At 36.6% G+C, this 16,462-nt stretch overlaps 1 protein-coding gene across 1 annotated transcript; it reads left to right on the forward strand.

The window, feature by feature from the left end:
- Positions 1–1,239: 1,239 nt before the first annotated feature.
- On the forward strand, positions 1,240–12,369 carry LOC110462111. The gene is made up of 4 exons (XM_021515946.1): positions 1,240–1,353; positions 4,522–4,781; positions 7,128–7,193; positions 11,180–12,369. The coding sequence occupies exons 1-4, from the start codon at positions 1,240–1,242 to the stop codon at positions 12,015–12,017; spliced, it is 1,278 nt and encodes a 425-aa protein (XP_021371621.1). The 3' UTR covers positions 12,018–12,369.
- Positions 12,370–16,462: the final 4,093 nt, after the last annotated feature.

The following is a 16,462-nucleotide window of genomic DNA, read 5'->3' on the forward strand; positions in this document are numbered from 1 at the left end:
ATCGGTATAAAATCATTTACTCATATACATTGTCTTGGTTAAATATCTTTCGTGTGTTTATGAATACAATGACCAAAATGTAATACTTATATTACTTTGTATAAGACACTATCACTAAGGTTGGATAGGTTTCAGTACTATTTCTTTATTGAATTTGCTCAGTTTCACGTGATGTTTCTATATAAACAAAGGAAGTATTGTTTTTAACATCTTGTAGATGCACGAAACTTCATCTATACTCACGTATTCAAAAAAATAATAGGGAAAACACTTTTGGCATTGAATGGAGTTTAGCATCAAACGTTACCTACATAAATTAGATTACATGTATATGGTATAAAAATATTCATTCTGCTGATAAGTTATTTTTTCTAGTTTTTCTTCTGCTATTACAGAATTGTATATAACATAAAAAGCACAACCTAATATGAGGTTAATGTTTCGTTTTGCATTCTACGGAATACAGCTATAAATAGTAACACCACAGACACAACCACGTTAATTGCTTTATATTGTTGATCAACACCGTAACAAAACCTATTACTACATTGTCACTGGAATCGCCAAACACATTACGTAATTCCGTGAAAAAGTTTCGTTTTGATTTCTGCGAAATATGGCTAAAGAGAGTACCACCCTTTACATGTATATGTACACGATTATCATAGAATCATCAGGTCATTGTGTAATGTATGTCTCCTTAGCTTCTTCGTGTAATTTCATGTTGTTTATACCCTAATACGACTTAGTGTGGGATAGATAAACCTGACCTTTTATCACCGACAGGCATCAATACTTTGTTTGTTTGATTTTGTTTAACGTCCTATTAACAATGCGTGTAGTGTATGTGTGTGTATTTTGGGAGGCTGCGATATGTTCATCTTTGTCTCCTTGTGATAGCGCGGAACTGATGCCGACTTTATAGTGCACCTCACTGAAACATACTGCCGAAGACAAACAGCAGGATGCCCCGACACCCGATCACATTATACTGCATCAATACTTGACCTGTTCAGATTGTACGGAGAAATACTGAATATGTCATTATTAGTTATACAGGTCTTATGCAGGGAACATGGTCTCATCTTTGGGTGTCGTATGCTACCTCACTGAAACATACTGCCGAAGACAAACAGCAGGATGCCCCGGCACCCGATCACATTATACTGCATCAATACTTGACCTGTTCAGATTGTACGGAGAAATACTGAATATGTCATTATTAGTTATACAGGTCTTATGCAGGGAACATGGTCTCATCTTTGGGTGTCGTATACACACGCACCCGTAACATTCCCACCTCACTCTGCACTGTGCTGCCGTCGGAGCAGGACGGACCTTTCCAGGCCTCTGGTAAGTCATTATCATTTTAGTAGAAATGTGTAAATGTACATTAGCACAGTGCGATATAATATAATACTATATCTTAATTATAACGTCGAAGCTTATAAAGCGAAAGTATAACTAAATAGTGTAGATAGACATAGTTTCGCATTTATTGTATATCTATCATCTAATAAGTTAGTTTCATACTTAGTTCGACTCATATATTTTAATACTGATATATTGTATTTTAGGTTTATCTACTGGACAAGTAATAAACACCAATGAACTCAAATCTTGTGCTTACTATAATTGAGAGGAGCGAGCGACTTTACATTACTATAGTGGTTGTTACTAGTTTAAATGTGGGTATGTTAATTAATCCCAACGAAGTATGTAAAGTTTATGTGTGAAGTCAAGTACTTCTAAGATGGTTTTAACCTGTACGCCACAACAGAAAACATAGGCCAGAATGTGTATCACCGTAATGTAAGCAGCACAAGACCTTGTCATTGATACCGAGAACTATGAAAATAGAGAGAATGGATTGTTTTAATAGGTTGTCAAAATCGGTATAAAATCATTTATTCATATAAATTGTCTTGGTTAAATGTAGTACCAATATACAGTTACATTTTATGTTTAACATCTATAACTGTTATTTATAAATATTCCGGCGAGCCTCTGACTATGCATTATCCACAAGATCTTATACTTATCTTTCGTGAGTTTATGGATACAATGACCAAAATATAATACTTATATTATTTTGTATTATACACTATCACTGAGGTTGGATAGGTTTCAGTATTATTTCTTTATTGAATGTGATCAGTTTCACGTGATGTTTTTATATAAACAAAGGAAGAATTGTTTTTAACATCTTGTAGATGCACGAAACTTTTTGGCATGATACGTTAACTAAATAGATTAGATTACATGTATATGATGACCTTTTATCACCGACAGGAAGCAATACTACACCTGTTCAGATTGTTGACCTTTTATCACCAACAGGAAGCAATACTACATCTGTTAAGATTGTACGGAGAAATACTGAATATGTCATAATTTATTATGTATATAGTTGATAAACACAAAAACAAAGTCGTTTAAAATGAGTTCCTGATAAATTGGATACAGAGACTAAATTAAGGGACAGGACCCACTAGGAAAATATAGGTAAATTTTAATAATCTTTCTCCATTTTATAAATATGGGAATTTTAATCAAAATTTACCTAGAGCATCACTTGGCCAAGATGACTAAAGCATTTTCTATAAAAGAGGTTGTAGCCCAGTTTGGCAATAGATCATGGCCAAATGGACGCATATTGGTCCAAACACAGAAACCGTTAAATTAACAACTTTTATACATATACATCCTTACTTGGCATCTTTAGGCGAAATATTCATCCCTGACATCCCTGACAAATGATATTTAGCCAGTAACATGCTAGAATGAAGGGCTACCAAGTTTGTTCAAATGAATTACCTTTACTTATATTCAAGGTCACAAGGGTCAAATATGTTAAAAACCTTTAAACAACTTCTTCTAAGTAACCAAAAGGCCTGGGATGATGCTATTTGGCCAGTAGCATGCTGTGATGAAGGGCTACCAAGTTTGTTCGAATGAATGACCTTGACTAATATTCAAGGTCACAGGGGTCAAATATGTTTAAAACCTTTCAGTTCAGATTGTACGGAGAAATACTGAATATGTCATTATTAGTTATACAGGTCTTATGCAGGGAACATGGTCTCATCTTTTGGGTGTCGTATACACACGCACCCGTAACATTCCCACCGCCCAAATACCAAGTGAGCTTATACCGTGGTCCGTCGTAAACAATTTGCTGTAAACGACATTTTATTGATAATCAAAAGGCTTAGGGTTATGCTAATTGGTCAGTAGAAGAATGGGGAAGGGGGCCGTCAAGTTTGTGCAAAGGAATTATCTTGACCCATATTCAAGGTCACAGGGATCAACTTCTAAGGAATAATTAAAAAGGCTAGGGTGATTATAATTGGCCAGTCATATACAAGAATGAAGGGCCATCAACTTGGTGCAAATGAATGACCTTCACCTATGTTCAAGTTTTCCTATGATCATTTAGGGTAAAATAACACGTTAAAATAGGCTATCACAAAAATGGATACATCTAACTAGAAATGAATTTCGATTAGATGTAAAAACAATCACATTGATTGAACAGACACTATCAAATAAACTGTTCATACACTATACATTATAGAATCTGTCACGTTTTTGTTTGAAATCAGCGCATTCAATCGTAAAATATTTGACTGCAAATGGCTAAACACATGCATGACAACAAGGTTGCTCTTCTTTATGTAAATTATAACTGTGTGTGATGTAGGTATGGCCTATGCGCAGTCGCGAGAGGACAACTTCCTCTCTACGGCCCGGTCCATCTGCCGCACATGAACCTACGTTGGGTTGAACTAAGAATAATTTGTTGTTCACCGTTTCAAACCATTTATTTTGCCAATTCGTTCAAATAAAATTCACAATTAAAGGTTTAAAATCACTATAGGGTATTTTTAATATCTATTGGATGTAGATTTAGAGCTTGTTTGGCAACTCTATCTACTCTCTCATTTCAAGGTCACAAGGGTCAAAATTAGAGAAAAAAGCCAAGGGAGAGAGGATGTTTGGCCAGTAACATGTTAGAATGAATAGCCATCAATTTATTCAAATGAATGACCTTGATCCATATTCAAGGTTGCAAGGGCAAATGCGTTGAAAACCCTGAAACAACCAGAGGACATAAAATACACCAACATGCCCTGTCTCCTGCACTCGCACACACACGCAAGCTAAAACATTACCAAATCCTTGAAAAAGTTTTGTTCAAATGAATTACCTTTGCCCATATTCAAAGTCAATAAACAAGAGGCATTGGGGTGTTGGTATTTTGCAATTAGAAAGCTACGATAAAGGGTAAGAGTAAAGCAAATTGCACACATGAAGGCATATCCTTGAATGACCTTAGCTGTTTATAGTACGTTTAATCCTATAAAACAAAAACTAATGTCGATCATCTATTAAGAAATCTGTTGGGAAACATTTTCATAAATAGCTTGAAAAAATCTTGAAGTAATTAAAAGAACTTTGTCCATTGCCTTCCCATTCGAACCTTGCAACTAACCTTTTCCCCATGATTTCCATCAACAGATCACAGAAGAATCAGCGGTGCTTTTTCTTGCGGATAAACCTGAGGAAGACTTGAAGAATAACTCGAAGGTTTGCAAATTCCTTACGTTTTCCTTTGAAAACGAAATATTTGCTTACGCTGAACGAGCTTTACAGTATGTCCAAGACCAACTTGCTAAGAAAAGGGAACACAAACAAGAGACGTTGAGCTATACCAGGCTGGAGATTTATTCTCTTCTTGCTAGAAAACTACCGGACCACGATACACCTATCAAACAGTCGTAAGTCTATTCTATCAAATTTTGTTTCTCTTAGCAGAAATATCGATCAATGCCCCTTATGCTTAAAGATTAAATGTTAAACCCACGTATTTTCCAACGATACCAACTAAATAATGTCATTAAATCTGGACCGAATCGATTTATTTATTGAAAAACTTAAACTTAATAGCCTTTTCTTCAATATTTGTAGGCAAATGTCATTAACCTATTGATTTCGATCATTCGAAAGTTGTTTGAATAATTTAAACGTTTTTTTACTTGACTTTTTTTTAAAGTCACATGTGTCAAAAATGTTAAAACCTTTAAACAACTTCTGAAAAACCTAAGGTGCAAGGCTGATTATATTTGGGCAGTAGCATGCTTTGATGAATGGCTACTAAGTTTGTTCAAATGAATACTTTTCACTTGTATTCAAGATCGCAGGGTTGTTTGAATAAATATGTATGTGAACTTTTTCGGAAACCAAAATACCCAGGATGATAATATTTTGCCAGTAGCATACAGGGATCAAGAGCTACCAAGTTTTTACTTTTTCGCCCATATTCAAGATTATAGGGGTTAAATATGTCTTTCAAACGACATCTTCTGAATAAGCAGAAGACCAAGAATGTTGATATCTGGCCAGTGGCATGCTTAGATGAAGAATTACCAAGTTTGTTGGTTTTATTGAACTTCACCTATATTCAAGGTCACATAGATAACATGTCGAAAAATCTCTTTAAATAATTTCTTCTGAATAACCAAGCGGCCTAGGATGATATGTGGCCAGTTACATGTTCAGACAAATACTATGATGTTTGTCCTTATGAAGATCATGTGGGTCAAATGTTTGGTTTGGTTTTATTTTGTTTAAAGTCCTATTAACAGCTAAGGTCATTTAAGGACGGCCTCCTCAAGATGCATGCGTGAAGTGTATGCCTGTGTGTTTTAGGAGGCTGCAATATGTTCGTGTCTGTCTCCTTGTGATAGCGCGCAACTTTATAATTCTACCTCACCGAACCATAGTGCCGAAGACACCCACCCCACCCGGTCACATTCTACTGACAACGGGCGAACCAGTCGTCCCACTCCTAATTTGCTGAGCGTTAAGCAGGAGTAGAAACTGTGTTGTCATGAACTACTGCTTGTCATGAAAAATGGTTACATGACAATAACCAAATGCATAGGGCGGTGATATTTTCCCAGTACACCCCACCTTTTCGGGAAAAGAATACACCAGCTGAATGTATCGTAGGAGGCGACTAATGCTTGAACCCTCTGCATAATTGGGGATTTGGTTTTGTGTCCTAAAAGCAATATGCTGCACCCATTGCAACATTTGGGATCTATATCTTTCCTATTTTTCCTAGCGCCTTACTTGGCAACACCTCACTTTTGGCCTTGATGTTGAGCGTTTGCCAATGCGAGGAAGGCAATGGGTTCTGTCCCCAGGCCGGGACATACTAAAGTCCTTAAAAATGGTAGTTGTTATTCCCTGCTTAACGTTCAACAACTGGTTCACACCTTCAGCATGGTATTTCAGTGAGATAGCTCTATAAAGTCGGCATCAGATCCGCGCTATTACAAGAAGGCAAGCACGCCAACATACCCGTGTCTCCTGCATACACTACACACACGGAGGTACGTCCTTAAATGACCTTAGCTGTTAATAGGACGTTTAACAAAATTAAACCCAAACTTGTCCCAGTAGCATGCTCAGATGAAGAGATACAAAATGTATTAGGTTTGTTATGTGAATCTGTTCAAAAGGGTAAAAACACTTAAATGACCTTATCTCAATAAACAAATAGCTTAGATTGATAATACTTTGCAAGTTGCATGCTGAGATAAAGGGCTATAACGTTTGTTCAACTTAATGACCTTGTTAGAATTGCTCAGCGTTAAGCAGGAGTAAAAATTACCATTTTTACAGGCTTTGGTATGTCTCGGCCAGGGGACAGAACCCAAAGCCTTGCTCACAGGGGCGAACGCTCAACTAAAGGTCACAGGTGAGGCATTGTCAAGGGAGACATTAGGAAGTCGCTTAGAAAGAAGAGAAAATAAGATCCCAAATTTAGTCGCTTCTTACGATCATTCAATGCGGACAGCAGGCACAATTCTTACGTCCTACCTGCAGGGACAGAGTGCTTTGTAGATAGTTTGTTTACGTTGTACATAAAACATCGAATTCATTATACAGTTGTCTTCTGAAAATACGAGCCCCTATACTCAATGCAAAGACATTGATAAAATTGAGTCGAATATAAAGGAAACCTCCCTAACAATTAACGTTCGGAGTATAATCTAATTTACCTTTTATGCATATAGGACATTAAACAAAAGACTAAAAATATATCACTCTTTCAGGACCGATAACATCGAATTACAGAGCCCCGATTGTGGGCTTGTATCCGAGGCACTTCAAAACGAAAGGTAAATGAGTTTTAAATCAAGACTTTACAAGATTGTTTAATTGTGCATATAAATGGTACCCTGTATCATACAAATACGTGACAGATTTTATAATGTACCCTCTATGAAACGTTTATTTAATACAGTTCTGTGTGCAATCAATATATGATTATTTACATTCAATTAATCTCTATAATAACATATGATATCTTTTATAACTAATTCGTTTGTTATTGATATATGTTGACATATTTTACACATTTTCCCCCTTTGTTTCTTTTTTTTATATATTCTTTGTCTTGTAAATGTTTATCTTTGCTTCGATGTTTGGCCCTAAATGACTCGAATTGTGGATGGGCCGTAAAACAATACAAAAGAAACAAACCCGATTACCGACTAAATGAGAAATGTGGCAATACTTAATTTTGCAGCCAATTCGTTTGTTGTCGATGTAATTCTAAATCCTTAACATATTATATAATCTGTTTAGTTTTAGTTTAATATGTTCATCAATGTGAATGTCTATTTTAACGTGTTGTTTGGCCCTAAATGACTCGCATTGTCGATGGGCCGTTAAACAATACAAAAACAAACAAACTTAATTACGGACGCCAACAACTGGTTCACGTGTTCACGTTCAGTAATGTGACCGGTCGGAATACTGTGCTGGGTGATAGCACTATAAAGTCGGCATCAGATCCGCGTAATCGTCTTTAAATTACCTTAGCTGTTAATAGCACGTTAATCAAAATAAAACCAAACTAAACCGAAAGTTTCGGTTAAGTCTGATGGTGAATATTTTGTCTCAAACGTTTGCTGTTACCTTGATGGCCACAGTCATCTTTTTGAGTAGTAGCATGGTTCATGATATACACACTTTTCTAATGATTCATATAATTTTAAAGTGGTGATTGCAAATTTTAACCGCTCGAAAATTGGCTCAAAGCTACCCGGAACGACTAAATTCATATATATTTAAAGTGACAATACTAAGGATGAATCTTTGTTAATAATATCCTTTTTCATCTATGCCATATTTATTTACTATAACATCAAGTATGAGGTATAATGCAAGATGGTCGTCATGGCTTCTGATTTTGTCGAGACATTTTCAACTTCTCGAGAAAACCTAAATCAATTTACTTAAAATTTGAAAAACTTTCCTATTTCCTATGACAATTGTTTTTACTTTTCGTGCCGATCTGATAATCAAAATGACAACCCTACCGTCTGATAAGTCGAGACTCTTTTGACTGTTTTACAAGAACTGTCGTGTCGGTACTATAATGTCTCCTTTGACAATGCCTCACTTTTGGTCTTTATTTGAGCGTTCCTGTGATGAAGGCTGTGTGTTCTGTCTCCTGGCTGAGACATACCAGAGTCTGTCAAAATGGTAGTTTCTACTCCTGCTGAACGCTCAGCAATTTAGGAGGTGGACGACTGGATCGCCCGTTGTCAGTATAATGTGATCGGATGGGGTGTCATGCACTATAGGTAGCACTATAAAGTCGGAATCACTACCGCACTATCACAAGGAGACAAACACGAGCACATACATGCATCTTGCACACAGGGGAGGCCGTTCTTAAATGACAATAGCTGTTGATAGGACGTTAAACAATACTTAACCAAACCAAACCGTATTTGTGCATGTTTAATTTTGAGACTGATCGGGTAAACAAAATGGCCGACACGCAGTCATCTTTAGTTTGACAGTATAGGATTGTTATTGCTATATGTCGGAAAACAATTAAGGGATATTTCTCAAATTTCATATTGAGACTCGATCTTAAAAACAATATGGCCGTCAGGCAGCCATCTTATATTTTCAATATTTTTTTTATCGCTATAAATCCCATGTGAATGTTCCCCTTGGTTCATAATCATGTATGTATTATTTTGAGACTGTTTTAAAAAACACGATAGTTGCTGGCGGTCATCTTGGATTTTGACATTTTAGGAATATTATCACTATTTCTAAGGACAGATCTTTCACATATTGTGATAGTAGTGTACAAGTTAATATGTAAAACGACAAACTATTTTTGAAGGTTGTCTTTTATACACAGCAGTATAAAGTTTCAAACAAAAGTTTCATTTATTGTTAATATGACTCGATCCTACAGATTAGTGAGAAAAAAAGAGAGAAAAAAAGAGAGAAAATTTCGAACTGACAAAGGACTTACTTAAAGATAGTACGATAGTGGGCGCCCAGATCCCTCTGGGATCTCTTGTTAGGACCGATAACAAAACCAAGATGGCTGACAGGCAGTCATCTTAAATCAACGAGTTCAAGTTTGTTACCGCTATTTCTCAGAATGTTCAGTAAGGGTCTTTCTCAAATTTCACATGAAGGTTCCCTTTGATTCATAGTTCCGAATTTTGGGGATAATTGGAAAACTAAGATGGCCGGCAGGTGGGCATAATGAATTTAGGATTGGTTTGGTTTAATTTTGTTAAACGTCCTATTAACAGCTCAGGTCATTTAAGGACGTGCCTCAATGTGTGTAGTGTATGCGTGATTGCGTGTGTGTATATACAAGAGACAGGTAATGTTGGTGTGCTTGCGCGGTATGGTTTGGTTTAATATTGTTTAACGTCCTATCAACAGCTATGGAAATTTAAGGACGGCCTCCCATGTGTGCAAGATGTATGCGTGTGCGTTTTGGGAGGCTGCGATATGTTCGTGTTTGTCTCCTTGTGATAGCGCGGATCTGATGCCGACTTTCTATGTCACTGAATACCATGCCGAAGGCACCCAGCATAGCATTCCGCGCGTTCACATTATACTGACAACGGGTAAACCAGTTTTTCCCATTTCCCTACACGCTGAACGTTAAAAAGGGAACAAGAACGACCATTTTTAAGGACTTTGGTATGTCCCGGCCTGGGACCAGAACCCATTACCGTTCTCACCTGGGCAAACACTCATTATTCAAGCAAAAAGTGTATAAGGAAATAAAAGGTAGTTGGGAGTAATAAAGCTTTTTTAGTGGTATTGCTCAAAAAGAACTGGAGGGATCTTTCGCAAATTTCACATAAGCGTTCCTCCTTGTTTTAATTATGAACATCAAAGTTTTGGACTGATTATGAAAACAAAGATGCTGACAGGCAGCCATCTTGTTACAGTTAAAGTTTGTTGTCACTATTTCCCAAAAGCACTGAAGGAATCTTTCTCAAATTTGATATGTAGGTTCTCCGTGGTCCTTAGTTGTGCATGTTTTCTTTTGAAATTGATCAAAAGACTGATTTAAAAGGCGGACAGGCAAACTGATCGACCAGATAAGCGAAATTTAGAGAAAAGATCAAACTGACGTAGAACTAATAAAGAAATTTGATATGTAGGTTCTCCGTGATCCTTAGTTGTGCATGTTTTCTTTTGAAATTGATCAAAAGACTGATTAAAAAGGCGGACAGGCAAACTGATCGACCAGATAAGAGAAATGAAGAGAAAAGATCAAACTGACATAGAACTAATAAAGATTGTACGATGGTGGGCAATACGATCCCTCTGGGAAATCTTGTTTACTGGAGCTTTAGGTCAGAGTGGTAAAAATATTGGAATGAATGCGTAGACAACAACTTACACTGTGTCAAACCGAAAATCGGTGAATGGTATTCAAGATATAGAGGAATCCGCCGAGACGTGGTTGTCCTTGCCCGCCACCGGATTGGTCATTCATAAATAACCTGTTCTTATTTAATGAAAAACGTAGACCAGCCTCAATGAATGGTATATCGCGAATCATTAACAGTAAAACACTTGTTACTAGATTGTATAAACCTTCAGCAAACAACAGATTTCTTTTCTAATAATATAAAGGATCTCAAATCTCGTCAAAACATTCAGTATCTCTACAAGTCATGCCTACCTTTATACTGTTGGTCAGTTCAAAACGACCTCTTAAGAGTTGATTGGCTGTTCAGAATTCAATATGATTATGGTAATGTTGAAGCATCATTTGGCGCGATTGTATTGTTATGCTGTAATTTAGCTTTTTGTTTAGTGTGGAGGATTGTGGTATCCGGGGTTTCTGCAACACTATTGACGAATTCTTAGTTCTTGTTGCCGAACCAAAACGAAAAGCTGACAAGACACGCATTGCAGATAGTATCGAAAAAAGTTTTCGGAAACTGCTGAAAGAGAAACCTAAATTGGTATGGGTTAACAAAATAACAACGGCTGATCTTACTGCTCAAGGTTCTAAACTTACCAACACAGAGAAAAATCACTGGGGAACCCTAGGCTGTTTCGGCAAAGACCCTGGCAATTCGTTGGTAGCAATAACCGCTGGGCATTGTGTAGAGAAAGATCAAATCGTCCAAATAGAAAACAACGGCACTTCGGAGGAATTCGGGCGGTGTGTACAAAGTCACAATTCGACTGAATTCGACATTGCGGTCATTAACATTAACGATAGCATGGAACCTCGTTGCACATTTAAATTTCGTAATGAAAAGGACGAAGTGTGCAAGGCGTCCGTATATCAGGGGGATCAAATCAGGAACTGGCCTGTGCATAAAATAGGAGCTGCAACTCAATGGACTAAGGGCGTTGTATACTGCGGGGAGGCTCGCGTGTGTGACGAAATTGGAATCATCATTGTAAACGTGAACGACATCGTCTTCGCAGAAGAGGGCGACAGTGGAGCTATCGTGTTCTTCTATGATCCAAACGACATACATAACAGGGAGGTGAAGCTGCTATCCATAGTATCAAAAGAGGTCGATGTGGGAGGAGGCTCCATTCCAGTCGGACTTTCTAGAAAACCAACACTGACTCGAAGCTTGAAAGATGGACTCGATAAAGTCCCAAATATCATAATAGAATATGAAAGGGATTGAAAAAACAAACTCTGGAGGTAAAAGGAAACCTTTTTCATTACATACTGACTATGATATTATTTCGGAAAAATATTTATCGATTTTGTTTTGTTTTGATTGATTTGGACAGTTAATTAGGAAGAACGAGAAACGGACTGAAATTAAGATACTTTTTTCTATATCTTACATTTGGTTTATATACAAAATACTACGGTATAAACATCAGACCTACCCATGCAAGCACATGCATTCGTTAAAGGAATACTTCCCATCTGTCAATCATATATACACAAAGTTGGAGGGACGATAGTCTAGTGGTAAGAAGCCGGGCTCGTGACCGAAGGGTTGCGGGTTCAAGTTACGTCACGGCACTGTGTTGTATCTTTGAACAAGATACTTTACTCCACTTGTTTTAGTTTACTCAGCTGTAAATGAGTAAGTGGCTGGGCAGTGCTAGAGTTGTTAAATGCTAGCTGTGAGCGCCTAAATGGCAGGTGATAAAGCGGTAAATAGGAACCTCAAATTTTTATTTTAAAACCCAAGAAATGCAAGATTTGTTATTTCCAGACCATATATCAGAAATTGTGACAGATAATTTTACAAAACTTTCTTATTACATGAACTTAATTGTTTAGAAGTGGTGGGGGATTTTTTATCTTTATCTCCTTATTTTAACACTTTTATTCATAATGACAGTGTTTTTAGCACAAAGTCACAACAACTGAACTGTTATCTGTATTTAGAGATGCATCCAACATTCAGATATATCAAAAAGTAAGTGTTTATAGACATTTTGTTTTATTCCGAATGCATGTCTTAATAAAAGATAACAGTTTTGTGGCTTTTGTACCAATAAATATAGTAACATATAACTATAAGTGTTAAAAAAATATGAAGAAAATCCCCCTCCTCTCTATTCTTTTGACTCCCATTTATTGAGATTTTATTAAGATATTATAAATACAACATGTTACACATTATATCAAAGTTATGAAGAAACTTTCAAAATATAATATGTAATTTTGTCAAAACGAGACCATTTATGATTTTGGTCCCCCACTTTACCCTCTCATATCTCGGAATGGTCTCCGAGCTGACCTTAATTTTGTTTCATATCATGATAGCATAACCCTAAGGTATGTATATACAAAACATAAACGTATCGGTGATAGCCACCAAAAGGCCCAAATTCACACCCCTCCTTTGAGAAAAATCTTTCAATTATTTCCTGAGAAATAGCGAAAACGAACAAACACTGTCAAATATCCAAGATAACCATATATGCCATTGTTTTTATCCGAACCACCTCAAAGTTAATCATGTTGAATAAGAAATGACAGGAACCTACATATGAAATTTAAGAAAAATCCCGAGAAAAAGCGATAACTAACATTCACTGTCAAAATGCAAGATGGCCATCTCTCGGCATTTATGTTAAACAGAACCATCTCAAAATAAAACATGCACAACAAGAAATCAAGGGTAACCTACATATCAAACTTAAGAAAGTTCCCTCATTTACTTCCTGAGCAATAGAATAACAACATTCACTCTCAAAATCCTAGATGGCTGCCTGTCGGCCATTTCTTTTATTCAATTATGTAGTCTCAAACGTTTACATGCACAATTTTAGACCAAATGGAACCTACCTTAACTTGAGACAGATCCCTCTAGATCTTAAGAAATAGCGATAACAAACCTTCACTATGAACATCCGAGATGGCTGTCTGTCGGCCATTTTGTTTGGCTGATCAGTCTCAAAACATAATATGCACAATTTGACCAAGGAAAACCTTAATAACGAATTTGAGAAAGATTCCCTCAGAAATAGCAATAACAAGAATTGTTTAAGGACGGACGGACCACGGACGAACGGCAATTTGAATAGAAAAAAGATACCTGAAGACTTCAAGGGTACAGCAAACTTCGGGGACTAAAAAACCCACCAGCATGATGAAACAAAGTTGATCAGAATTAAACAAGGAGTCAATTGACCGAAGTTCAAGGTCACTGGGTCAAAGGTGAAGGTTACATTTTGTATCTTTTCCCTGATGAACATTTTGTTATGACATTATGCAGCAAAATTGGTCAGAATTAAAAAAGGAGTTAATTGACCCAAGGTCAAAGGTCACGGTCAAATTTTGTATCTTTTCCCAGATGAACATTTTGTTATGACTTTATGAACCAAAGTTGGTCGGAATTTAACAAAGGGTCAACTGACTTAAGGGACTCGGTCAAAGGTCAAGGTAAAAATTAGTATTTTTTGCTGGTGAACATTTCATTATGACACTTTGAAGCAATGTTTGTGGGAATTAAACAAAGAGTCATTTGACCAAAGGGCAAGGTCACTTGGTCAAAGGTCAAAGGTCAAATTTTGTATCTTTTCACTGATGAACATTTTGTTATGACATTATGTAGCAAAGTTGGTCGGAATTTGAAAATGAGTCAACTGACTTAAGGTCAAGGTCATGTGGTCAATGTCAAGGTCAATTATTGTATTTTTTTACTTATGAACCTTTTTTTATGTTATTATGTAGCAAACTTGTTCAGAACTTAACACAGAGTCAACTGACCTTAGGTCCAGGTTACGGGGTCCAAAGGGTCAAGGTTTGTATTTTTCACTGATGAATATTTTGTTATGATATTATGAAGCAAAGTTGGTCGGAATTAAAAAATGAGTCAACTGACCAAAGATCAGGGTCACTGGGTTAATGGTCAAGGTCATTTGGGTCCAAAGGTCAAAGACAAAGTGGATCTCTGACTTTGACTCTGGCTCTTGATGGAGGAGGTATATAAGGTGAAATAAAATAAATCAAAGCTAACAAATGAGCATTGCACTGGTATTTCTTGGGTCGATCAGAAATCAAATATGGCCGCCACGGCCGTCATTTTGAAACACTATATCAAACTTAAAGTCAAGTTATACTGGGCCCATTTAACTGAAACTTGGTAGGAATGGTCGACTCATGGTCCTTACAAACTTAACCTAAAGTGATACTTACCTATTTTTACTCAAATTTTGTAAGGGATGATTGACATCATTATTTCCACTTCATATTCTAACAGCAAAAATTAATACTGTAGGACTCGGGTGACCGTTACAGCCCATGGGCCTCTTGTTTGTGAATCTTACAAAACATGTTTCTACTATACCAATGGCGGGTTTTAGACCAAATTTGTTCTAGAGCATATTTAGGCAAAGGGGACCTATTTTTGCATAAATGGAGGTTGTGACACCCCCTCCCCCGACACACAAATACAAGTTAACATAGATTTTTCTTTATTTTGTAGTGCAGTTATATCCATTTGGCTATCAATAATAAGACAAGACATTGGTTTTTAATAAAGTCAGTATTTAGTCTGTGTTAACTATATTGAAAATGTTAAGTTACAATGTACATATTGTTTGTTTGATGGACAAGTAGGTCAAGTGTCATAATAATACATACTTACCCTGGATTGTATACCAGCTTAGTGGTGTAATAGCATGTATACGCTGTCTGTGTGTTATTTACGATGCATATTTATGCTGAGGACCGTTTATACAGATTAAAATCTTCTTATTGTCGAAGGGTCAGTTATATCTTCGTTTAACATGCATGTGCTATCATCAAGCTGCTTTCTGATTATTTTTGTAGTTTCAATGTATATAGTTTTGCTGCATAATCCTACTTTTTCTACTAGCATGCTTTTTACCTTGTTATTACTCTGTTTTTATACGACTACGTGTCACCATGTTAGTCAGAGGTATGCTGTATATCTGAATTGGTTTATTGGTTTAATATTATTATAACGCGGACAAAGTACTATTGTATAATTATTATACGCGGACTAAATATTGTACCGATTGCATCGACCGTTCATACAACTTGTACCATTGAATGTTTGGGTTTTCTTTCGGTGCCAAATTGGCAGCAAATAAGTTTTAATTTGAGTAATTTCCTCACAGATGACAAGTTGGACAAAGGTTTAGAGTCAGAACCGAACCCCTAGGTTGTATACGCCCGTCGAATGCAAACGGTGTCCAGTTGATATCTCGAGAAGTTCATATGATAGCTCGGACAAGTTCGATAAAAGCATCTATCGGATTGTAATGTATGAAGTTATTGCTCTTTATTCAATTGCCAAAATTTTTTAACAGAGTAAGTTCAAACTGTAAAGGAAAGTTCATTGCAATGATAGCTTGGACAGGACTATAATTTAGACTTAGACAACATTTAATGTATGACGGGTATTTATGTCCCGCTTTTGCTGTACCTTTGTTGATATTTTGAAAAATGTTAACAATGTGCTTGGAGTGCTGCGTAGTCCCATCCCGACCCCTTCCTGGTGAATTGGTATAAAACAGTATGTTTGTACTTCTGTCAGGGATATGGATTTAAACTTGCAAGACGACACTCACGAAATTTTAACCTATTGACAACTCTAACTTTTGTCTGCTTGATCTTTAGAACCTGGATTTATTT

Source organism: Mizuhopecten yessoensis, unplaced genomic scaffold (genome assembly GCF_002113885.1).
Source record: "Mizuhopecten yessoensis strain PY_sf001 unplaced genomic scaffold, ASM211388v2 scaffold10751, whole genome shotgun sequence".
NCBI classification, from domain to species: domain Eukaryota; kingdom Metazoa; phylum Mollusca; class Bivalvia; order Pectinida; family Pectinidae; genus Mizuhopecten; species Mizuhopecten yessoensis.

What these genes read in the sequence shown, in the direction of transcription:
- LOC110462111 (XM_021515946.1), top strand. Translation starts at nt 1,240, where the DNA reads ATGCAGGGAACATGGTCTCATCTTTGGGTGTCGTATACACACGCACCC. An exon ending in CGGACCTTTCCAGGCCTCTG is followed by an intron (nt 1,354 to 4,521) that starts GTAAGTCATTAT and finishes TTCCATCAACAG; the next exon opens with ATCACAGAAGAATCAGCGGT. An exon ending in GAGGCACTTCAAAACGAAAG is followed by an intron (nt 7,194 to 11,179) that starts GTAAATGAGTTT and finishes CTTTTTGTTTAG; the next exon opens with TGTGGAGGATTGTGGTATCC.